Here is a 25,415-nt window from a genome sequence, read left to right on the forward strand (position 1 = left end):
TTTTTGACAGTATGACATGGTCTTCTAAGCAAACTGAAGACTTAGTCTTGGTACAGTCATCATTTGGTGGTTACAACTGAATAAAAAGTTGTCCTTAGCATTATTTTTGGTTTAATGGCTTACTCAAAGTAGGTGGTCTTTCAGAGGCCTCTGTCACTCTGTATTTTGATTATTAGCAGTGGAAAGAATGTGTGGTTGTATGTAGAGAGTTCTAAACTGAAGTGGGTGGCAAACACGGTGAAGAATTCATAACTAGAATTCAAAATGATCTTGGCAAATGATGTTGTACAAAAGGACATGGAAGCAATACTCAAGGCTTTCTTTGGCTCTTTAATGATAAGGACTGTCCTTGGGCTTCCCAGGTCCCTGAGTCTAATGACAGAACTGGAGGGAGTGAAGCATTATCCATGGGACAGAAGGTCAAGCTGGGGACCACTCAAGCAAATTTGGTGTACACAAATATATGGGACTGAGCGTGATGTATCCAAGCATTCTGCAGGAGCTGGCTGCTATCGTTAGAAGGCTATTGCCTTACTCATCTTTGAAAGGTCATTGTGATTAGGAGATTCCAAATGAGTAGGGAAAAAAACAAACATCAGGTGAGATGGAGGATCTGGGGATCTATAGGAAGGTCAGCCTGGCTGTGGTCTGCGGGAAGATCATGGAGCAGATCCTCCTGGAAGCCATGTTCAGGCATATGAAGGGCAAGAGCGCAATTGGAATTTATCGAGGGCAAATTAATTGTCCTCTGTGATGAGCTGGGTGTTTCAGTAGATGGGGAGAGAATGGCGGATGTTGTTTGCCTTGAGTTTAGGAAGGCATTTGATGTGATCTATTAGGCTATTTGTAAACCAAGCTGGAGATAGGAGGTTTGGATAGGTGGACTGCAAGGTGGGCAGAGAATTATCTGGACTGCTATGCTCAAGAGTACCAATACGAAGTCCAGCTGGTGGGCAGTAGTATTCCTCAGATGTTGAAACTGTGGCTGGTACTGTTTGATGTTTTTATTAATGACCTGGAGAATAGGAGGGAGCATACCTCCTGCAAGTTCATGGATGATACCGAATTAGGCAGAGCGGTTAATGAATTGAAGTATAGGCCTTCTTTTCAGAGAGACCTTGTGTCGTGGTTTAACCCCAGCCAGCAGCTAGAACCGTGCAGCTGCTCACTCACCCCCTCCTCCTTCCCCCCCTCTCCACCCCAAGAAGGGGGAGGGGAGGAGAGGAAAAAAAAAAAGAGGGGAAAGGGAGGAAAAAAAACAGTTGTGGGTTGAGATAAAGACAGTTTCATAAAAACAATAACAGGAAAGGAAAAATAACAATAATAATAATGATGTGGGTCACTCTCACCACCTGGTGACTTGGCACCTTCCCAAGCAGTGATTGCGGATTCCCGCCCCCCAGCTAACCCCCATTTATATACTCAGCATGACGTCTATGGTATGGAATGTTTCGTTGGCCATTCCATCCTTCTGTATATTCTTCTATGGGAAGCTGAAAAAAGTTCTTGAATAGTGTGAATATCACTTAGCAACAACTAAACCTAATAGGTATTATTGACATGCCTTTCACAGCAATCACTAGAAAGAAAATTAACCCTTTCCCAGCTGAAACTAGGACACCTTGACAGTCTGAAGAAATAAGCTGGCAGAAAACTCATGAAACCATAGCAGCAGGAAAGAAGATGCTAGAGGAAAGTTCATATGCTTTCCCAGTGGCAGAAAGGAGGAATTTCAAATTTCCATTCCATTCCAAAAAATTCCATTTAATTACTGGGATGTAACAGTACTCTACAGGATTCTTCAGTGATGAAAAAAAATAGGTGATGTTGTCTGTGATCTAACTTGAAGTCAGGAAGGGATCCTGCATTTCACAGTTGTGACCTGTTTTTTGGGCGTCCTTCTCTTCTAGGATATGCAACTATCAACTGAAGAACAGATAGCTGAGGAACATCATAAAAATTTTGGTTTGGATGATCTCTTTGATGACTGGCAGGGAGATTGATAGAGATAGCAAATGCACAGAGTTTTTGTATGCAGTGTTCTCCTTTCTTCAACATAAGATCATCATTTATATTCCTGCAGTACCCTGTCTTGTTCTCTACACACCTTCCAATTTACAGTGAATGAGAAGGTAATTTTACAAATGACAGTGTCTCAGTACAGTCTGGATGCTGATTAAGGCCAATCTTATGGGGGGAAAAATATAAAGAATGTGCCATAATTCATGCATACTCTACATCAGGGCAAAATTGATTTCTAATTGCAATCCCAGTTTTGGAATATTTTTGTTTTTCATGAGTTCTTTAAATTAAACTGGACTGTGCTTTCCGAATGTGGTCAGCTTGGGTAGGTAACATTCTTGGGTTTTACTTGAAACAAGATAAGAATAACTTGAGGTACAGAATTATATTGTCTGATGGCATGATAGCTGTTATCCTGGGTGATAATGGGCTGATGCGGTCAAATCTTTTCATGTTCTCCAAAATAAGTCTGTATTTTTGGGTATTGTCTTCATCTACTGAGGGTGGGAAAGAACACCTTTTTTGATTTGAGCTATGATGTCCATGTCACTGTATCTGCGTGGGGAAAATACTTTTCAAGTATTTTATTAGGAACTCACTCAAATTAACATAAGGAATGCCATAAAACTGTTGAAAGTAAATTTATTCTGGTTATTTTTCCCCTGTTGAAAACATAAACATAGTAGTGTTCTGCTTATGGTTACATAAATGCATCTGAAACAGAATATAAATCAGTCTGGTAATACTCAAAATCAACTCTAGTGCAAGCAATTTGTATTTAGAATCCTATTATTAGAAACACGAGAAACATTACTTTCCTTCTTGAAGCTTTATATTTTCTGGTTTTATAGTTTAATGTTAAAAGACCAATCTTTGTAAAAATATAAAACGTCAACCTTAACTTTTAAATGCATAAGAATTACTAAGCAGAAGAAAGTGTCTGTGTTACAAATATAAATTTGCAGGTTGCCAGTAATTTGATTGACAAGCACTGTGTGGAGATACTGGCAACTGTTGCTTCTGCATACTTTTGTGTTTTTATAGTTGGCTTCTAACTGGCAAGGACAGATGGCCATAGATTATGCTTTTTGTGTGTTTCTGAAGTAGAGCAAACATTTATACGATATTTTAAATTGCATTGTCTAAATATCGTGTGTTAAGTACTCTATACGGGTTTTGATTTTAATTACTAAGTTATAGTATGGGATTTTGGGGACCAACTATTTTACTATTTTGTTAATAATATGAAAGGTTTCTGTGCCCAGCTTTTGAGTAATTAGAATATTTGTCCTGAAGTAATTTCTTGTTAAGCAATCAATGTTACTTTGTGGTAGTAGCAACCTTTTAACATTTTTCCTGAAAAAATTAATCAAATTTGACACTATCAGGCCTTTCTCTTGCTGATAATGAAGAATGTTCTACCACAAAGTCAGAATTGGTTGTTTCAGTGGTACTTAATAAAGTATTTGGGACTTCTCTAACCCAGCGTTTAAAAGGATTTTAGAGAAACCCTGTGAGCTGCTCTTTGAAGGATCAGGCTTGTTCTGCCCATTCGGGGACATTTCAGTGTACTGTATGACTCGCTCAGAATCCTGTACTACATAACTCATCTCAGAATTCTAGCAAAAATGAGGACTAAACTCAGTTTCCTAGGATGGGAATTCGTAGCTTTTATTACTATCTATTCTTGGTAGTCTGCTAGAAGCTTACAGAGGGGCTAGGAGAATTGAATGGCAATAAGAATATGAAGATAATCTATAGGAACTTTTTTGTAGTGGTGTATTTAGCTAATTTATGTGAAGTCAGCGTACTGTTTCTCTCTGAAGTTAACTGTCCAACATATTGTAACTTTAGGGGTCCCATAAAGTCAAAACATAGCTCCTGCTTTGTTACATCAAACTAGCTCTCTCAGGGATAAATTGCAATTATGTGTGGTTAATAAGGAGAAAAATTACTAAATACTAGACATGAAAAGACTTTTTTTTTTTACCAGAAGGAAACTTTGCTCTTTCCATCTATTATTACAGGAGTTTAGATTGGAGTTTAGCCTTACTTTGGGCTGCGGGAAAAGACAGAGTCACTTTTTCGCTGCCTTGTGGCCTTAGGAATGTTTTCCTAAGGTTATTTTTTGTGGAAGAAGGGCAGCATGTAAAGAAAATTACTGAACAAGACAGAGATTTATTAACTTTTTGGGTGCATGTAGTACTTAATGACATGGTTTTATTGCTTTTTAGACTATTGCTATTCTGGAAGACTTTTCTTTTGAATATTTTTTAAAGACCTAAATATAGTGAAATAAATGTGCTTCATGCTTAACTCTGTTACTGCATTGCAGTTGTTTTCTGAAAATAAATTGTTATCCTGAAAGAACTCCAAGGGATTAATTAAATGAGTCTCCAGCTGTTGATTTAACTATATGTAGTTAAATAGCTGATATAACTATATGCTTGTTAAAGAACAGGTGCTCAACCAGTTGCTTTAAGAAGAAATAAAGTGAAGTAACTACCTAAGCAATGCTCAGATTGTTAGTAAATTTTGTTTAGTGATACAGAAGGCAACATACTTATTGACACGTCTCTGATGACTCTGCTGCTTTCCAAAAATTCAGGTTCTGAACAGATTGATGATTTAATGCCTATATTTGACCATAAAGCTGCTACTATGCCATAAAAAAAGTTTTATTTTGAAGCCCAGCTGAAGCTTGTTATCTGTGAATGTCCATTCTTTCTTTCTTTCTTTCTTTCTTGCGGTGTATGGTATTCACCTGTATGCTTTGTTTAAATAATTCATCGTGAACCACTAATGAAGTATGGTTCTGTAGGTAAGAATGAGTAAAATTGATCCTCCTTGTAATTCACTTGCCTGCACTGGGTTTATAGAAATCCACTGCAGTAAACTTCAAGCCTAGCGTTATAAATTTGTTGAATCAAACATAATATTGAAAGAAAAAAGCGGATATAAAATTGGAAGCTAGTACATCATTTTAATGCTTAAGTAGCATGGGGAATATCTCTCATTTACCTTCTGCTCAGGAGGGCTGTATCTGCCTTTTACTTCCAGAAGACAACTTGTTTCACAAAGCTGATTTCATCAAGAGTTGAGTGGGGAAAAAACCCGTAAAATCCTAACCAAGTTTGTAATTGTACAGCCTTACAAAAAATGTCAATGCTGAAGCTTGCTGCAGAGTTCCTATTTATGAAATATTGTACTAATTTTGGCTTTCAATCTAGTAAGTTTTCTGCCAAGTGTATTTTGTAGGCATTACTTTAATCTGTCCCGGTGGCTTTAAGATGTGGTACCTTTTGCAAGTTCCATGCCTTTTTTTGTTTGTTTGTTTTACCTTTATCTTCATGTGACTGAAATTATTGAATACAAGCTTTGTTTTGATTGCTTTGTATCCCCTACACCAGTAGGGGATACACAGCAATCTAGTTTCCATTCAGTTGGTGTCATGTGTAGCCTACCTAATTTAGTCTACTACATGCCACCAGTGGCTTAGTTTTATTAGTTATTCTTAAGTTCCAACACAGTATCTGTCACCTTTTGGAGCTCAAAAATGTTATTTATTCTCTTGTCTGTCGTAGCCTCTACCACTTACTGTTCAGCTGCTAAGTGCTGCTAAGATATAATCATTTTATATATTGATTTAAATCACCAAAGATCAAATTGTCTGTTCACTTCCTAGAGTCTGTCTTTTGGTTGTGGCAGCAAAACATATCACACCCTGTGTTTTCGTTCAGTAGGAAAGCGATACTAAAATCGTATTGTGGGTTCTCATGTACACTTCTAAAACATCAACTGTTTTAGTTAATAATAATTTACATCTTGTTTAGGGTTCTGCACTTTAGTGAGCTTACTGTCCTTGCATGGATGTCAGAGCTGAAGTTACCCATTGCCTTATGTGGATATCAAAATACCCCAGAGAAGTGGTTCCAGCTGGGGAGTAACTTGCTAGTGGTTAGTAAATGTTATTAAAGTGCTGAAGTCTAGTGGATTTGCGTGTAGACATAAACATGGTGGCATGTAGAAAACCTTTGCAATGTTATAGCCCAATGACTGAATTTTATGACTCTCTTGAAGATTATAACAACACTGGAGGTTGGTTAGTGCCTGAGGATAAATATTAATATTTTTGTTTCTAAAGGGCTGTGAGATAACAAGTTCATACAGTCCAATGAGAAGTACCGTAACTGTATAGAAAGCAACTAATGCTTTCAGAGTATCTAAATCTCTTTCAGAGTATCTTCATATTAAGATTCATTTTCAAGAATGAATTAATACACAAACCCATCTGCTGAATGCCTGTTTTCAAAGCACTTCGAGATGTGAGGAAAGGCATGGCAAAGCAGTGAAGTTTTCTAGTTCAAAAAGTTAGTGAAGAAAATCATATGACTTGTTAAAAATTATCAATTTAGCAAATTAAGTAGTAAAACGTTTTTTCCCCCCTCATTCTTTTATAAGGGTAAAATGTAGATGAAACATTTGTGTCTCCTGTGTTAAAATTTATTTGACCAAATTTTAGCTCTTGCCTGGAATTTCTTGGCTTTGGCAAGCTGAATGATTTTAGAAAGGCTAAGGGGGGAGAGGGGGAAACATTTTTCCTTGCTGAGGCCTGAAAGATTTTCTTAAACACATTCGTTAATCCATTTGTTAACACTGTGATAATTCTTCCTCCTTCCCCACCTCCCCTTCAAAAAGTTGTTCCAAAAGATTGTAGGACATTGGAGACTGACTTTGTGCCGTTGGGTTTTTCTTCATCCTAGCTGAAGAAAGCTTCAGGATCCAGTTATTAATTAAAGTTGGTGTTATGCATAAACCTAGTGGAACAGGAGTGCATTTCTGTCAGTGCACAACTCTTTTGCCTTCCCATCATTACTGAGCCTTTGAAACTCTGGGCAAAAATAAAAGATAGTCCGTGCCTTTTGAGACAGCACCTGACTGGTGATCTCCCTCACTTAATGCAGAGGAAAAGAGGCTCTGTTTTACCTCAGCTGAATGGGCCTTGATGTGGCAAAGACTTCATAATGTTTCAGGTTTCAAGCACAGATGATCTGTGCTTTTTTACAGAGCAGCACGAAACAAGCTTTCTATTGCCCTCTCATTTTTGTCACTGGCAGCTTGGTCCAATCCACTTATTTCCTCTTTGCTTTTGGGAAATATGGTACCAGCGTGAGTCAGATGCTTTTTTCACCCTCTATATCAGCAGAGACAGTTAATACAGCATTCAGTATGAGAAGAATAAAGTTAAAAAGCAGATAGGAGCAGTATATAAATCATGTATGTAGAAGTAGGTTAGTTAAGAGACCGTTTGGGCAATTTTTTTAGGAGTTGGTTTGAGGCGTTGTTTTTCCTGAAGCAGTTCAGCATTGAAATGTGCTTGGCGTTCTTGTGTCTGTCATTGTAACCTGACTTGAGGGTATTTTCATACACTTAACTTCCATTCCATGTCCAGAAAATAACCCAGCTGTAATGAACTTAGCTGTTCCTAGGTCTGTTCCTATTTAAATTCTTGGGACATGGAAGAGCAGCCCAGATCAGAACCACACTAATTCTGAGGCTTTCCAGCTCACAGGGCCATCTGGAGGGGTTCATTCAAGTTCAGTGCCCTTGGTTATTAGCACTGACAACAGTACTCTAACTTGATACAGGCTGCTAAAAAGAATTACCCAATGTGCTGTTCCTCTCGCTGTCCTGTGTTATCCTTCTTGGTACTTCACCTATAAATGTAAATTGTGGTGGTCCCATTGGTTTTCTTCAGAGTATTGCAAAGGAATGGCTGTCTCTGGAGCTGAAAGACTCTCAAGCTTGAATTAGGTAGAGACTGTAGCATTTCTTCTTTGGAAATTTTCGTAGCTTTATTGGCATCCTCTAATACTCATGAGCCACTTAAGTCTCCATAAGGGGAGACGTTCTAAGCTCTTGCTCATGTTACTTGAGAAAATCTGATTGTGAGTGCAACATAAAAATGAGTATATTGGAAATACCTCATTCCTGGGTGATTACTTTCTTGTTCATTCAGCCTAATGTTTTCCATTTAGTAAATTCAGCATCTGTTGAGTGGAACAAATAAACTAAAGCTCCATTTGCCTCAACAGATAAGCAGATTGAAACTTCTAAAGAACATTAATTCTTTACTTACAGTTTGGATTTTCAACTAGGTGACATAATATGTTGAGCATATTTGCAGGTTGCTTGCTCAGTTATCTTCTTTTTGTAGGTTTTTATCTCAGGATTTATAAAGAGTTGTGATACTCTCCTATTTGTGGATTAACAGAACAGAATAATAGAATAGAATAGGTAGATTTCACTAAAAAGATGTCTTTTTATTCTCTGTATTTGATACTTTTTTATTCATCTTACTCTCAGTTATCCTTTTCTTAATATAGGCATTAGGAACCTAGAAGGCAGTGCTGCAAATTTGCCAACGCTTCAGGAGTTAGTGCTTTGGCAACACAGCCCTCAGTGCTTAGACCTTTTGAGAATATGACAAAAGGTGCCGTTTTCTTCTCTAATACGTTACCAGTTAGCCTGTTCAACACCTCTTTAGGGGGCAGCCTGTCAAGCTTTTACAAAACTTGGTGGCCTAACAACAAATGAGTTTTAAACATCCTAGGGAAGGCTTTATTCTCTAAATCTCAGTGTTGAAGTCTCCCAGACTCTCCTTCTTATGCCTTTTGAGGGCCTCAACATGGAGGCCCATGGAACATAAAAATGTTACTGCATATTAGAATCATAAAACTGTGTTGCAGGTGAGAGAGAGATTACAGCAGGTATTTCTTCAATTATCCAGGGGAAGGTGGAATAGATAACCAGAGACCGAAACCACAGCATATCTCCAGCTTCTGAGTGATGTCAAAATTTCATATTCAGGTTGGCCTTTTTGCTTTGTCTCTATTGGCTTGCAATACACCCAAGTCAAGACTTTATGAGACATATCTGTCCTTTATAGATGATCAAAATAAATCCCATGCCAGGGCCCTGCTTTTTGTCCTTGTAGCAATTATTGCTTACCTGTGGTCAAGGAGAGTAGTGACTTATCCTTACTAGGGCAGATGAATCTTAATCCTTCAATTTTTAAGACAAGTTGTCAGTCTGAATTAGTCTAAATATTTTGGTTTCACTTTCACTCCCAGTAATTGTTCAGAAATTATGCCTTATTATCATTCAGTGATGAGGATTATCACATTACAATTGGAAAAGCCTGAGCCTTTCTATCACAGGACTGTTTATGATCTCCCATGAGTTTCATGATGCACCTGAGTGTCATCTTGCACTTGCAGGCAGAGTCTGTCTGACTCTGGGAGATATCCTAGCTATAACTTGTACAATACAGTTTGCCACAATGCATGTTATACATTCAGATGCAGCTTAGAGCAGACTCTAGCATTCACTCTATGTGCAAAATAAATGCCCCTTTCTCAGACTTTTGTGACTTCTGTGTTGGTGGCAAATCCCAAGCAACACCTGGCAAAGAATACTATTTTGCTTTTGCCTACTATCCGTGTGCTTAGTTGCAGACACTGCTCCTGTGGAGAATTTTAGTCTGCTAGATTGAAAGTTTAAGATATGCTTTCTGCTGTTAAATGCAGAATTTACATCGAAGCACTGGAGCTAGGAGTTGTTTGTTCGGCTCGCTGGGTGTATTGGGTTTGTGTGGCAAGATTTTGGTAGCAGGGAAGCTACAGAGGTGGCCTCTGTGAGCAGCTGCTAGAAGCTTGCCCTGTGTCTGACAGAGCTCCAAGACAGACCCATTGCTGACCAAGGCCGAGCCCATCAGCGATGGTGGTAGCACCTCTGTCATGGCGTATTTAAGAAGGGGGGGAAAAAACCTGCGCAACCACCTGCAGACGGAGAGAGGAGTGAGAATATGTGAGAGCAACAACTCTGCAGACACCAAGGTCGGTGAAGAAGGAGGGGAGGAGGTGCTCCAGGTGCTGGAGCAGAGATTCCCCTGCAGCCCCTGGTGAAGACCATGGTGAGGCAGGCTGTCGCCCTGCAGCCTGTGGAGGTTAAGGGTGTAGCAGATATCCACCTGCAGCCCATGCCAGACCAGTTGATGCCCAAAGAAGGCTGTGACCCTGTGACAAGCCTGCTGGAGCAGGCTCCTGGCAGGACCTGTGGCGCTGTGAAGAGAGGAGCCCACGCTGGAGCAGGTTTGCTGGTGGGACTTGTGACCCCGTTGGGGACCCACTCTGGAGTAGGCTGTAGGCTGTTCCTGAAGGACTGCAGACCATGGAAGGGACCCATGTCGTAGCAGTTTGTGAAGAACTGTAGCCCATGGGAAGGACTAACGTTGGACAAGTTTGTGGAGAACTGTCTCCTGTGGGAGGGACCCCCTGCTGGAGGAGAGGAGGAGTATGAAGAGTCCTCACCCTGAGGAGGAAGGAGCGGCAAAGACAATGGGTGATAAACTGACCACAGCCCCCATTCCCTGTCCCCCTGCACTGCTCTGGGGGAAGAGGAGGTAGAGAAATCAGGAGTGAAGTTAAGCCTGGGAAGGAGGGAGGGGTGGGGGGGGAAGGTGCTTTAAGGTTTGGGGTTTTTTTTCTCATTGCCCTACTCTGATTTGATTGGTAATAAATTAAACTGATTTCCCAAGTCGAGTCTGTTTTGCCTGTGATGGTAATTGCTGAATGATCTCTCCCTGCCTTTATCTCGACCCATAAGCCTTTCGTTATATTTTCTTTCCTCTGTCCAGCTGAGGAGGGTAGCAATAAAGCGGCTTTGGTGGGCACCTGGTGTCTAGCCAGGGTCAACCCATCACACTGGCTTTTTCCACTGTATTGTAAGACCAGATTCTCAAATAACAAATGGTATTATTGCTATCAAATTCTGTTTTACAAAAGAGGATTGCGTAGGGTCAATTCCGTTTTGCAATAAATAGTTAATCGCAAAACTGGTGTACTGACAGTTGGATTCATGTCTTAGTCATTTACTATGGTAGGCACTGAGAGTAATTTCAAAGAGGTTTCTCATAGTTTCTCTTCATTGCTGCCAGGGCATGCTTCTCACTCATGTTCAGCTTGCTATCCACCAGGACTCTCAGATCCTGGTCTCAGGTCTCAGCAGAGCTACACATCAGGCCAGTCAGTCCCCAGCTGTCACTGCTATGTGGGATAATTCCATCCCAGGTGCAGGACTTGATTTTTATCTTTGTTGAATCTCATGCAATTGCTGTTGGCTTAGTCTTCCAGCATGTTGTGGTCATTCTTCCTTCTGGTGTTACTGGCTTTCCTCCAGTTTGGTGTCATCTATAAACTTGGTTAAGATGCATTCAATTTCATCATCCAGATTATCTATAAAGATACTGAATATTATAAGACTGCCAATTTGACTTTGAGCCATTAACCACCGCTCTGAGATATAGGCAAGAAGATTCAGACATCTTCGTCTTCTTACATTGACTGAGTGATCTAAAGATGAACCTGGTCCAGCACAGAAAATTTCTCACTGGATGCCAGACGGTTTGAGAACTTCTGACAGAGAGCAAGTCCCCTTCAGCTGAATGTGTCCTACTTACAGAAGTTTAATCAGTATCTGGAACATCTTTTGAAATGATAGCAGTTGAGAAATGCAAGACCATAATGTAGATCTCCATTCATGCCTTTATGGTACGGTGTGGAAATGAAAAAGAATAATTACTTGGCTGTAGCAGCTTCTCTGAGTTTCCATTTGTTGTCAGTCTTGTAAGTTCACAATTTACCCTTCTATGCTGATTCTTTAAATGTGAGTTAAAAAAGAGATTATGTGGTTAAGAGGAACTGTGAGGGACAAACAGACCCCACTCTTTCTGTAAGAGGTGCCTATGCAGCGCTGAATTTGAGACGTAAGCACTTGACGTTAGTAAGTTAAAATTTGAAGCTAATAATGTTTGTGTACAGGTACATGAAATATAACTGTACAACAATTCCTGTACAGGATACGCTACCTATAAGCTTCTTAGCAATTAGAAGTTGTGTTTTAAACAATAAGTACAGCAAATATTGTCTATCTTATTTCATAATAGCCGCCTTCAGAGGCACTGAGCAATTTCAATTCCTGTTTACTGTAGTACCTCTGAAAATGAGACTATCCCTATCTAATACATTGTCTGAGAATGTTAAGCAATAATAAGCAATCATAAGACAGCATCCAGTTGTAAACAGAACTTCACGTGTTTCTGTTTTAAAGTCTTTTATGCATGCGAAATAAAAATATAGCTATTGATGCTTTATAAATGTAACTTTTTTAATTTTCATGGAAATTTTCAGTATTTTCTTGTGCTGATATATGGACAGTGATTAAGTATTGCATCTTTTGTTCAGATATTTGATATATTTTTTTAAATGCTTAAGAGGAGATTAAGTTTTGCATTCTATTGGAGCCAAATTTTATTTCAACATTCACTTCTACTCTAGAAGTAGCTCAGTCAGACCATAATTGAAATTAATTGATGAGCAGCTTATCCCAGCAATCTAGATTGCTGGCACAATTGCCAAGGTTCAGAATGTGCTGAAGATAGCTGATAAATAAATAATGGTGCTGTTGTAATTAGAGCAGTACATGAACTATCATAATGGACATGGTTTACACAAGTAATCCCTGCCACTCTACAAGTTAGTTCCCTTCTGTCTCAAGACTATTTAGTTTCTAATAGCTGTTCATTCTCCTCTTTTCTGACCTTCTGCCAGTTGGAGGCTATCAGCATTTAAAAGCTAAGGTAATGTTGTACCAGGTGTCTGTAATTTTGCTGCAGTCTGTGATGTGGGATTGGTGCTAGTATGTTGTTTCGGGATTCGTAAGTAGAAGGAGGTTATAATTAGAACTAGATAAATAAATATATTCTCTAAATAGCTAAGTTCTGCTATTCAATTGTTATTTTACTGCGGGAAATTATTTTGAAAAGTATACCCATTACTTATCTGCACGCTGCTCTATTGTAGTCTTGTGACTTTCAATAAATGTTTTTCTGTTTATAAGAGGCAACATGCCTTGCGCATCCACAGAATTTAGCGCTAAAATACAACCGCTTCCCATTTTTCAAACTAATGGAAAGCTGAGCAGCTGTTTTATATGGCACTTCTGGAAATCTGAAAAGAAACATGTAATTCTTCCTGGACAATTTTATTGTAGGTTGTTATGCATTAGAAGGAAAGAAACATCATTTCATTCTCAGAGTTCGGGTTAAAACTTCAATTTATTTATTACAATTAAGAATTTAATTGTACACTGGATATTTGATAGAAGTAATTCAGACAATAAACATGGACTCCGTAATATAATTTTTAAAAATTGCTATAAAGTGGACATGTTTGTTTCCAAGAGGATTGGTTTTTTTCTTAGAAGCAGGACTTCAAAAACCTATGAGCTGGAAATTGTGAGTTGTTAGTTACTTTAGATTCAAAAGCTGAGAGTCAGGGATAAGGAGTAAAATCAGCTGTTACTCACAACTGGAAAACACTGATTGAATTCTTAATAGGGGTCCTGTCTTACCAGCATGACGGGAAAAGCTGAGACAATGTGCTGGCAGACTGTGAAAGACTACTTGCTCTAGGTTGGATTTCAGATGTGCTAAAACACAGTAAGGTTGTATCATGGCTGACTCTGTTCCTGATGCCTTCCCAGAGTAAGGTACTCCTCCTCTGTTCTGAGTGTCCTTCAGCTCCATGGACCTGTTGGAACGGGTCCAGAGGAGAGCTACGAGGATGATTGGAGGGCTGGAACACCTCTCCTTATGCAGAAAGGCTAAGACAGTTGGGGTTGTTCAGCCTGGAGAAGAGAAGGCCCTGGGGAGATCTTGTAGTAGCCTTCCAGTACCTAAAGGGGGCCTGTAGGAGAGATGAGGAGGGACTCTTTATGGAGTGTAGCAATAGGCTGAGGAGGGTAATGGTTTTAAACTGAAAGAGGGAAAATTTTGATTAGATATTAGGAAGAAATTCTTTACTCTGAGGGTGGTGAGGCACTGGAACAGGTTGCCCAGGGAAGTTGTGGATGCCCCATCCCTGGGAGTATTCAAGGCCAGGCTGGATGGGGCTTTGAGCAAGCTGGTCTAGTGGGAGGTGTCCCTGCCCGTGGCAGGTGGTTTGGAACTAGATGATCTTTAAGGTCCCTTCCAACCCAACCGTTCTATGATTCCTTTTCCTCCATGACTAACTCCGGTGTTTACCTCTTTTGCTCTTGCTTGCAACTTTTGTAACACGACAGAGACTTGACATGGAATTATTTCAAACCTGCAGATTCAGAACTGACAGAAGCAATGCTAGGTTCTCCACAGACTTAGTTTTGGCATTATCAAGCTGGTATTCCTGGAAGACAGGGTAAAGGAATGTATAGTTGTATCAGCTCGTGTTTGTTTCCCATTTTGTTCACGCTGGAAAAACTATTTTTCTAGAACACAAAATCTGGAAGTATTTTTCAGTTTTAATTAAAGTTCTAATTATACAAAATTTATTTTCCTTAGTTCCCATGACTGCTGGTGGACTTTTTCCTGCTTGTCATTGAAATGTAGATAGATCCTCACCTCTAGTTCCTGAGTCCCATTTTCTGAAGGAATTCGGTATCTAAGATTCCCTTCTCTTGATGTGAGCATCACAGAGTGTATTTGTTCAGCAGTAGCTTTTTGTTATGCTGCTTCTCTCGTTTCAAGTTTTTAAAATGTGATTAAAAATGTGAATTTGAAGCTATGTTGCATTAGTAGCTGGACAGTTTTGTGTATATGTGAACGTGCGCAGTAAAAAGTGCATTTTTTGTGCGCTTTTGATTTGTGATGATTTGTGCGTGCATCTGTCACTAATAGTGTAGTTATTTACAAAATATTAAATGCTCATACAGAAATTGACAGTTGAGAACTTTTGTAATACAAAAATACAACAGTTTAACTTGCATATGTATTTAACTTGCATGTGTGCCCATCTTCAGCAATGTTTAAAGGGAAAAAAATAAAGTCTGTTTCTAACTGAGTTTAATCTGTTAATTCTGAAGAAGTGAACGTCGACAACTTGATTTTGAAGGGAGAGAAATCTGGCATACCCAGATGCCTTAGTTAAAATATGCAAAATACTTGAGGAGAGACACAGAGTAATTCACTTGTCCTTGAACTACATGTCTAATTTTGTAGACAAATAAAGACTGTAAAGCTGCTTTAAAAAAGCCAACTTAACTTTCCATTACAGAAGGTTTCAATCAAGTTGGGCAAGAGAGTTCTTGACCAGTGGCACTACATGTCTTTCACTATTTAGAAAGAAAAAGTCAAAAAAGCAAAATCTCTCAGTAGTTACACTTGAAATCAGGTTATCTGCTTTATGTCATTGTGGCATTTGGACAAATTCTGCTTGTCTTCTGGATAAATGTAAAACTATTTTGTTGAGGTAAATTTACAATTTTAGGAGAATGTAGTAATGTCGTAAGGAGACAACTGGAACTTTCACCCTTCCCATTTTTGAGACGCTAAATCCATGTTTCGTTTTGTTTTCCTTAAACTTTTAAGTTATGAGGAGACTTTATTTTCCTGTTCAGAAACTTATTTCAGGAGTTTGTAAGCTTTAATAGATTTTTGGTGAAATAAGGAAAGTTACCTATTTAAAAAAATGGAAAAAACCCCATGAAGTTGAACTAGTTAGAGACATGTAGGAGGGAGGAAATAAGTATTAAATACATAGGTGAGCATATTTGGCTCAGCAAATCTTCAGGTCCTCCTCCTGTAAACAGAGCAGGAGCCGTATGCCAAGCCCTCGGTCATCCTAAGGATGGAGAGGAGGCTGAAGAAACCCACAATGAAATACAAGTAAAGGGACAAAAGAATAAACTAACCAGAAGTCAGAAGTGATCTGTCAATGATGTGTTTATTTAGACTGGGGCTTCTCGGCTCTCTTGGGGCCAGATGAGAACAAGGGAGCACTTCAAGTGGTGGCTGGCACTGTGACCGGGCAGTGACTGGGCAAAGGGGTCCGTGTGTCCTGCTTGGTTTGGGTGTTGCCAAAGAGGTTGGATGGAAGCCTGGCTTTCTCGATTGGTGAATATCATGAGCAAACATGCGATTTTTTTCTATAGCTTTTTCTTAAAATTGCAGCAGATTTATAAAAAATACATGCTATTGGGTATTAGTTGATGTAACAAGTATTTAAAGCTTTAGTGTCTTTATTTGCATGCTTTGTATTTAATTTGGAGCTACATTTCTAAAACATATTGTAGTATTTAATTAATGTCGGACTCTTCAATTGGAAAATAATCATTTTTATTCCCAGATTTTAGTGGTAGGATGTTTAATTTTGAATTAATTGGTAAAACTTGCCGTGCTTGTTTTTCTTATTTGAAGAGAAATTCTGTTCTTGTTAAGAAAAAGATATTTAAAATGGATTTTCTTGTGTAAACCACTATAAAGTGATTAAAAGTGATAAGCTCTTCAAAAGGCAGTGTCTTACAGTATTTGAATAGCTTACATACTAATTGGTTTTTCAACTGTGTGCCTGGCTCACCTGTGACTTTTTGTTCATCAGCATGTTTTGCTACAAGGTAGTGTATCTGGTAGTTTGCTCACTGTTTTTAGACTATTCCCTCATTACGTGTTTTGCTATTTCTTTATCATGTTTTTAGTAACTTGATCTGCTTTTTGAGTTCTAACATAAACTTTTTAGAACACTTTATATGATACTTGGTGGAAGAATGGTTTGCTTTTATCTGTTTCTGGTATAAAAATTAAAAGTCATTTCTGTATGTAAATTAATTTTGAGGTATTTATTACTACAAAATTGCAAAATGAGATCAGAGGTTATCTCATTGCATTTGTCATTTATAACTAAACTTGTACCTTTACCTTTGAATGTTTTGATTTCTAGGTATCAATCTATGGAACAGTAACTTGCTAGTATGAAGCCGAAAAGGAATTCATTAATAGAGTGTTGGTTTACATTTAAGATTTTTTTTTTAAAGCAAACTATGTAAACGGAAGAATAATCTGAATGTGTCTTAGATATGCGGCATTAACTTCTAACATGTTTTCAGTAGTGATTAGTTTGAAGCTTATGTAGAACAGCTGGTAAGCCTTTGTAGAGGATGTCATTAGTAATAAAGAGGAAAACTTTCACCTTTAACAAGATTTTGTCTTCTGTACAGCTTGCCCAATTTAGGCAGCGGAAGGCGCAAACTGATGGTCAGAATGGATCAAAGAAGCAGAAAAAGAAGAAGAAAACAGCAAACATCAAAGATGAAGAATCAATACAAGATGGGATTGATACTGATCGATCTCGAGGTGATGAAACATCCATGTGCAGCAGCCGGAGGGGAGCAGCTGCTGCTGCTGACTTTGCTATTATCAGGACTTTGCATAGTGGAGAAATTATCAAACACAACCAGACTTACACCATTGAGGTAAGTTTGTCTCAGGCGACCAGTTACTTTGGCGGGGGCAAAGTAGTCCATTCGTTTTGAGAGTGGGAATAAAGGAATTATATGAAATTTTTTATATTATTTCCTTGCCTCCTTTGTCTCTCTTTAATATGTCCAGAGAAGGTGCTTTCTACCTGCCTGCTGGCATCATGTTTTTTGTGGTAGTCAGTGTACTATAGATTATGGAAAGTTTGTTGGTACTGCTGTACTCCCTAAATGGGCAAAATTTGGTTTTGTTTATTGCTTCATTTTGTACATTTTGTTTTATTAAAAGTTTACAAATTGCAGTGGAGTTTTGATCATTGCAGCTATGGCTGCAACAAAATGCAAAACTGAACATGTTTCTTGTATCCGTATTCGAGCCTTTCTGGTTAATGTGGAGGAGAAATGAATTTAGAAAGCACTACTTAGAACTGGATGGCTTAAGAGACTGATAAACAGATACGCTACTTTTACTACTTACTGAAATATAATCCTGATTGTTAATATAATCCTGATGCTCTGGGAAGGTTGTAAAATGCCCGGTGTGATACACACTGGCAGTCCAGTTCAGTTCTGAGTGGACGTGAATTCCAGATGTGAGGGACAAGAGATGTCGATGTTATTTACAGAATACCTTATTATGCCTCTAAAAGGACAAGTGGCATTCTGAACAAGCAGTTTAACACAGATTCCCAGCTCTGTGCACATGTATGCAGTCTTTTCTGAGAGATGTAGTAGAGGTGAATGATCTGCATTTTGACTTGTCAGTCCTGTGCTGGGATAAACCACTTGTAACTATTTTGTCTCCATTATCTCATTTCCAGCAGCTGAGAAATAAGAAATGAAACTTTTCAAAAATTTCTTGCATTTGTGTTGAAAAAAAGAAGTTACCCTGGTAGAGGGGCAGACAGGCCACATCATATGTGCAAATAAAAACTTCTAAAGTAATTGATCATTTATTTTACAATTTTAAGCCTATAATATAGCAGTACACTAGATATTTTGAGCTTAATAGATACATGCCTTTAATATGTAGCTTTTCATACTCAGAAAGCTTATGTTAGGTCTTCAAAACTGTTTGTAGTAACTCAATAAAACTGTCTGTTCAACTCATGGCTTTTTCTGGAAGAGGTAATAAATTTTTTAAAAAGTATTTAATACCAGATTGACTGTTTTCATAGGTGATAATGAGACTTTTTTGCCTTCTAGGAAAAAAGAAAGGTGTACTTTATGAAATGCAGCAGATTATTTACAGCTAAGGAGAGAAGACTGCCAGGGCACAGAGCTGTTCAGAGGGAATCACTTAAACTGTTGTTTTAACAATATTGTAGTCTACACAAATATGCTAACTGTATGAAGAAACATTCTTAACCAAATACATTTTGAAATACATCATGATTGCACCTTACAGATGGACTCTGCTGGTGTATTTGCTCTCGGTCAGGATAAACGTCTCTGCTACAGTTGCAGAAACAGGGTAAAGTACAGAATCATAGAATAATTTAGGTTGGAGGGGACCTCCAAGGTCATCTAGTCCAATCCTGTGCTCAAAGCAGGTCTAATTAGATCAGGTTGGTCCTAGTAGCCTATGTTGGCGTCTAAATGCTAACAGTACAAGACATAGCTGATTTTAAAAATGGAAAAAGTATTCACACTACAGTTGCTAGTGATTACATACGTAGATACATTCTTAAGATTGGGTGTGATTTTTCTGAGGTCTGCCTTATTCCCAAAGCAACTTATCTTATATTTAAATAAATAAATGTAGAGGTGCATGGGGGTTTTGGTTTGTTGGGGTATTTTTTGTTGGTTTTGGTTGGGCTTTTTGTTGGGTTTTTTGGGTTTGGTTTTTTTTTTTAAAAGTAGCTTTAAAAGAATAAGCATGGTGATTAGTGTTTAGTTGTAATTTGACTCTACTGAATTACTCGTGTTTCAGAGGCTTCTAAAACAGTATTCACTTCCACCAAAAAAAAAGCTGCTCCCAATTGTGAGAGCATTTTTCTTTGTTACACGCTGTATGTGTCTTGCTTATTCATGTTAAATATGTAATTGGTATTTTTGAATTGGAAGATGATTGCTAAAGTCTCTGTCTGTGCAGTATTAATCGAAGAGGAAAAATTCTGAAATAGTTTCAAGGAATCTCATAATTTACTGGTTTTAGTCTTACAAGTGCAATGATTTGGACAGAGCCTGTATTACAGTAATTGGATTAGGGCTTGCTTAGTTGAAATGGCAGCCAATGTAATAGTCAGTTTCAGGCTAATCCCTGCAATGGAGAATTACAGACAGCTTCTTTGAGCTGTTTGCTTTTTCACCCAACGTTAAATCTTTATAGGCTGCTGTGTCAGGAGAGTAAGGCAAGATTACTGGAGGCACTATGGAGGATTATTTTCTAGCTAAATTTTGATCCCACTGACTTATTTCATCTTTTACTGGAATTCGTATTTTGAATTGTTCTTTCTGTGCCACAAAGTAGACTCAGAATGATGGACTGTGCTGCCTGTCTATCTAAAAGTCCTGACTGGGCTCTTTTGTGGTAGTTTTGTGGATAGAAGTTTATCTCCCTGCAGTTTTTCTAGTATGTTTTTTTTTTAGTTCCCAGTGGAATTAGCATGGCCAAATACAAATAACAGAGAGTTCTCTTACTCAATATGAATAACAGAAAGTGAAATGGAGTTACTCCTCTAGGAGCTTATTTCCCATCTGAAGTTAGAGAAGTACCTTTTCAGAGAAGGCAAAAGTCTATTTAGAGAATGCAAAAAATTTTTTTGCAGTCATCCCTTTCCCTTTTTTTTCCTGTGTCTTCCAAAGGGTGGGTTTCTCCATCCCCCTGTAGTACCTCGAGTTACAGAAACTAATTGGAAGAACTGTCATTGTTTTGTACTGTCCTTATCCACTCCATTTTACCTTCTGTCTGAATTTACTTGTAGTTTCTATAAGGTTTTCTGTCCTCTGTAAGAGGAACAGTTTATTTACAAGACTTGTTAGAGAAATGCCGGTTGATATCTCTTCGTTAAAATCTCAGGGTCTTAGCTTGTTTCATGTTAAATGATCTCATGTTAAATTGTCTTGGTCTCACAAAGAGAATAATATGTTGAGTTTCTAGTTGCCTTCAGCTTTTGACTTTATTCTGTTGCACCCTGATATCTTTCGGTCTTGACATCCATAGTGTCCTTTTCCATACAGAAGTAAAAATAATGTGGGAGACACAGCCCAGGAAATAAATCGGATCAATGAAACTCTTTGTTTTAGGATTGCTTCTTTTTGTGACTTTCTGCAATTAAGAATGGAAGAAAGCAAAAGCCGCTTCCAGGGTAAATAATTGCTGAGATCACCTTCGCTAGAAGTCTTGAAATGATGCATCGGGCCAGACTGCTTTGCAAGAATGTGCTAATGCCAGGAAAACAAAAGAAATTAACTTATGGCACAGGAAAATTGTCCTTGAGTCACATGAGTAGTAAAAGCTATTATACAAAGCTTCTTAGAAAAGAAAAGTTCCAAGTTCTGTGATGAAGAATACCTGCTAATTGACTACAGTTGGATTAGTAACTCGTCTTTTGTTTTTCACAAGACAAATCCATTTGGTAATAGTTTTAGACTAGCTTAACTGTTTACTCAAGTAGGTGATAAAGTTTATGGCTCCGTATTTAATTTCTATAAGTGACTCCAGTTGATAGGCAAGGAACAGAAACAGAGTATGAAGGAGGCACTGGGTAGGATTCTTGAGAAGAACAAAGGAAGGAAAGTTACAGAAATATGGAAGCATAAGCAGCATGGAGAAACAGAGAGGATGCCTCAGTGAGAAAAGGCGTAGGTGGTGAATGTGGGTAAGGCATTCCTACAGTAGAAGCATGAAAGCAAAGAGCAACCAAGGGCTTTGACTAGAGAAGAGAGATTCTGTGATGTACAATTAGATGGGGGATTTTTAAAAAAGGGTGGATAAACAAAATGTAGTAAAAATTAGCCCAGTCACTTCAGATAATCTAGCATCCCTTGAAAAATGTATTAAAATTAGAGAATGATGATAAATAAATGTTTGGAAATGGTCTGTTCAATAGTAACGTCAATGACATGAGAGAAGATAATAGATACTCAGAAGCATATGGTTCTGACTGAAGACAGCCATCTTGCCATTCACCGTCTGGCCAAAAGATTGCCAGGATATCTTGCCCATTTTCTTTGATGCATAAGACAACCTCTGGCATGATGCCTTCCTTTCTCTGTAAATACCAATACATAATAGATTTACTGACATGGAAATTACCTGTATTGAAGAATGGTCTTTGCAAATTTACAAAGTATTTCATTTCAGATTAGACATTTCTACGGCTGTATTAACAAAGAATAGAAACCTAATTAGATGCTTAGGTTGTCTCTCTGTTGATGATGTTTTCTGATAAAGAAAATTTATACACTGAGGAGTGGGGTACTGTGCTGCGGATTATATTCAAATTTGGTAATGGTGTATCTCCACTAAGATGTACTCTATTCAAATCTGATTGTAGTCAGTTCGTTTGGGTTATAAATTACCAGGGAATACGTTCCTTTGAATTGAATGGTTTTCAGATTAGGAACTAGGGCAGGCGTGATGAGGCAATATGTAAGAGTAGTGCTTCATATTCAGAATGTTCTACAAATATTAAAGACCCATAAAGTTCAGGATGACCTAAAAGGGGGTTTCATGACTGGGGATTTTTGGTTTACATTCTTTTTCCCTCCCTTCCTAGTTGTAGTCCTCCTAATTAGTCTTACTCAGGTTGTGATCATCTATGGATCACTAGTGACCCATAGGAAACTGGCCAAGCTAAAATGAACTGGTTTTGCTTCTACTGCTGGCTAATACATGCTCAAGAATGAATCCAGAATTTTGTAATTACATTTTTGTAACAGTTTACAGTGAGGTCATAAAAAAGTCTTGGTTCTCGCCTTTAAATACTTTCAGCCATTGCAATTGGAGTAGTTTAGTATTGGATGTCTCTTTTTGCAAAAGGCTTTATTGTCCGCTATGAAAATTTTCTAAAGAAACATAAAAATCACTTTTCAGTTCTCATGGCCAATTTTGTATATGCGTTATTTTGTGAATCCTGTGGTAAAGTTGGGCGTCCAGTGCCAAAGAACGTGACTTCTGAGCAATGCTTAACAGCATACAGAAACAAGCTACTCTGAAATGGACCTCCTGTGTTCTTTTTTTGTATCATCTTCCAGTATTTCCTCTGAAGAATGTATACAGATGAAAGTGGTTTTAATTGTCTGAATACTCAAGTGTTATTATTAAGGGTACTACCTGCAGAGTTGATGGAGATAGTTGCCTATAAAGAGTCTTTGAGATGTCTGTTCAGTGTATTTTAACTATCAACGACATTGTCAGTGAAGAAAATATTAAATTAAGAATTAAAACATCTTGCTAGAAGAGAGTAGCTGTTTGTAGCAAGAAAATGTTGTGGGGCATAGGTGGTAGAATACATGCAAACTAACAGCCTGAAGTCAGAGCGTAGCAAAAACCTATTTCAAATTCCATAAAGTACTGAGAGAACTGATGAATAGCTTTGTTGGTATTATCCCGTCAAAAGATGCTGTGTTGCTAACAGTGTGTGTATATATGAATTTTTGGAAGTATTTCCTTTTAAACTGGACCCCTGTGGTTCAGACAGATGAGCTGTGTAAAACCTAGTTACTTCTGTTGACCAAAGAAGAATTGAAGCGTACAGAACGGGTGGCTTAATAATGAAAGGAACTGGATTTTGAAATAAAGTTGGTCCGGTCTTAGGATCAGAACAGAGCTGCTTGGAGGGCAAGATGAGTGCCCATAAAATGTTGACTACTTGTAATGTTATTGATTCTGACAGCAAAAGAATAGCATTAAGTCTTACAGTGTTGGAGTCTAATGTGTGAGCTCGTAGGATGTAAATCTTTTTAACTGAGTTTTAGCAGGGTTTGGATGAACCCCTTAGCACAGAAGACAGATCTATTTAATGAGTTCATTTGGCCATCTTTCTGTACTTATTTTCAATAAATCCCTTGGCAAAAATAATTGGACTTAACAGGCAAAAAACTATCTAGATGCAGGATCGAAGGAGATATTTTGGAAAGATCATTTATGCTGCTAAAGGATATTGCACACCTGAACTGATGGAGCACTATGTGTTTTTTGATAATTTGTTTTTTAAATTTAGATTTTTTTTTTTACTTTAGATTGGTATTCATAAAGGGCCAGCAATATATTCCTTTTTTAAAATCTCTTACCGGACCAAATTATGATAAAAAATTAGAAAATTATTTTCAGTAATCACCTTCCTTTGAGAATTCATATTTTCTTACTCTAGCGTAATCTTCAATCTAAAAGTTTTTTGCCTATGATTATCTACTAGGTTTGAGCTTGTTCCAGGATTTAAACATTCATTTATCATCTTTCTTATAAACAAGGGGCTGTTTGTATAATTAAAAGCATTGCAAGGAAAAACTACGTAAGAAATCAGACTACTTGTCTTTGTTTTTTGCATGTTGGAGAAGTGTCTGTGTTTCATGCACTATAAAGAACTTCAAGAGTCGTTAGATCTAATTAAATATGTAAATTTATAGGAATACTTCTGAGCTTCTATAGGAATACTTCTAATCTTTCCTTGTGAAGTCTTCTGAATTGGAACTAACCATGAAAAATTGTAGGATGGTATGTCCATACATTTCTTATCTGTATTATGAAAATAAGTAACAGTGTGGTTTCCCCTGATTTTATTCCTTCCAGAGGACATTGTCCTAAACCAAAGACCTAGACTACAAACAATATGTAAAATTTGTGTGTGTATGCATATGTATACAAATGTACATATAAGTATATATAATATAAATAAGCATATATTTATTTTTAAAATTAAATATTGTTAAGTACTAATTGTATATTCCACAGCAGGAACACTTTTGTCACCCTATAATTTTAAAACATAATTTTGTTTCAGTTTGTGGCTTATTTTTAAGGTAGACCTTTTTAATTTTTAAAATCATATGTACTGTATGAATTTTAGCTTCCACATTCAGATTTTAAGTTAGTTTTTTGCACTCTGTACATAAAATAATACCCTTTTTTTTTTTTTAGATTAATTACATTGTGGGGCTACATATTGGATTTGAAATATGTAGAATCGATGATGTTGGGATTGTAAAAACTAGAGCTCCAGTAGGTCTGAGTGGCAGATTTCCTTTAAAAAAATACAAAACAAACCACAGTTGACAGTTCCAAATTTTACTTATGTCTATTAATGCAAAACTGAGTATGTTCCTTTGAAAATAAGCCTGACAGAATTCAATGTAAAATGGAGACTGATTTATTGTGAGGCTGGCTAATGAGTTAAGTGAATTTTGAAAAAGCCCTATTATGTACCTGTCATTTTCGGTAAAGTAGTTTTATCTCAAAATTACACTTTTCGAGTTCAAAAGTGTACTTACTTATTCCCCAATAGTGCATCTTCTATAGACAATTTGGATATTTTGCATATTTTCCTACTAACATCTTGATTCTCAAACCTGGTATATTGTGTGTAGTTCATCAAGATACTCTGTGTTTAATTCGTGCATCTTCCATGGCATGTTTGTGCTTGGTTTGTTAAGGCTTTGTTCCTTTAATTGCTCTAATTCATTAGATCACAAGATTTGAGTCTTTGTCCTTGTTCTTCCTGATCACTTTTACCTTCCCTTGGTTTCCATGGAAGCTGAAGGAGAATATTAGTGCTTGTTTTGAAATTCTAGTCAACATCAAAAGTCTTGCGTGTATGAAAATGACATTCTATATATGATTATGTTCTTAAACCAGCAAAGCTTCTAATTAGGTAAAATTGATCTATCAGAGAAAACTCCTTTTCTTGGTACTCCTTATTACTTAAAAAACAAACAAACAAAAAACACGCAACAAAAAATTATAACTTACATTTCCAAAATATTATTATGTACGTGTAGGTTGTATTTTCATTAGCAGACTTTGTCATGTAATTATAATGTTTCCATAATCATAGTTGAACAACAAAGTAACTTTTTCTTTTTTAAAGCTGGGATTTAAA

General features: G+C 37.5%; 1 protein-coding gene across 7 annotated transcripts in view; it reads left to right on the forward strand.

The window, feature by feature from the left end:
- The window catches only part of AKAP9 (A-kinase anchoring protein 9), a 121,387-nt gene that overhangs the window by 11,577 nt on the left and 84,395 nt on the right, over positions 1 to 25,415 (forward strand). For all 7 annotated transcript variants that reach the window (XR_012585471.1, XM_074574647.1, XM_074574649.1 and 4 more), the window contains exon 2: positions 17,113 to 17,367. Coding sequence is in view for 6 of the 7 variants with exons in the window: in XM_074574647.1 (XP_074430748.1) it covers positions 17,113 to 17,367 (255 nt within the window). In the remaining variant the exon portion in view is untranslated. The remainder of the gene's footprint in view (positions 1 to 17,112; positions 17,368 to 25,415) is intronic.

Source organism: Larus michahellis, chromosome 2 (genome assembly GCF_964199755.1).
Source record: "Larus michahellis chromosome 2, bLarMic1.1, whole genome shotgun sequence".
NCBI classification, from domain to species: domain Eukaryota; kingdom Metazoa; phylum Chordata; class Aves; order Charadriiformes; family Laridae; genus Larus; species Larus michahellis.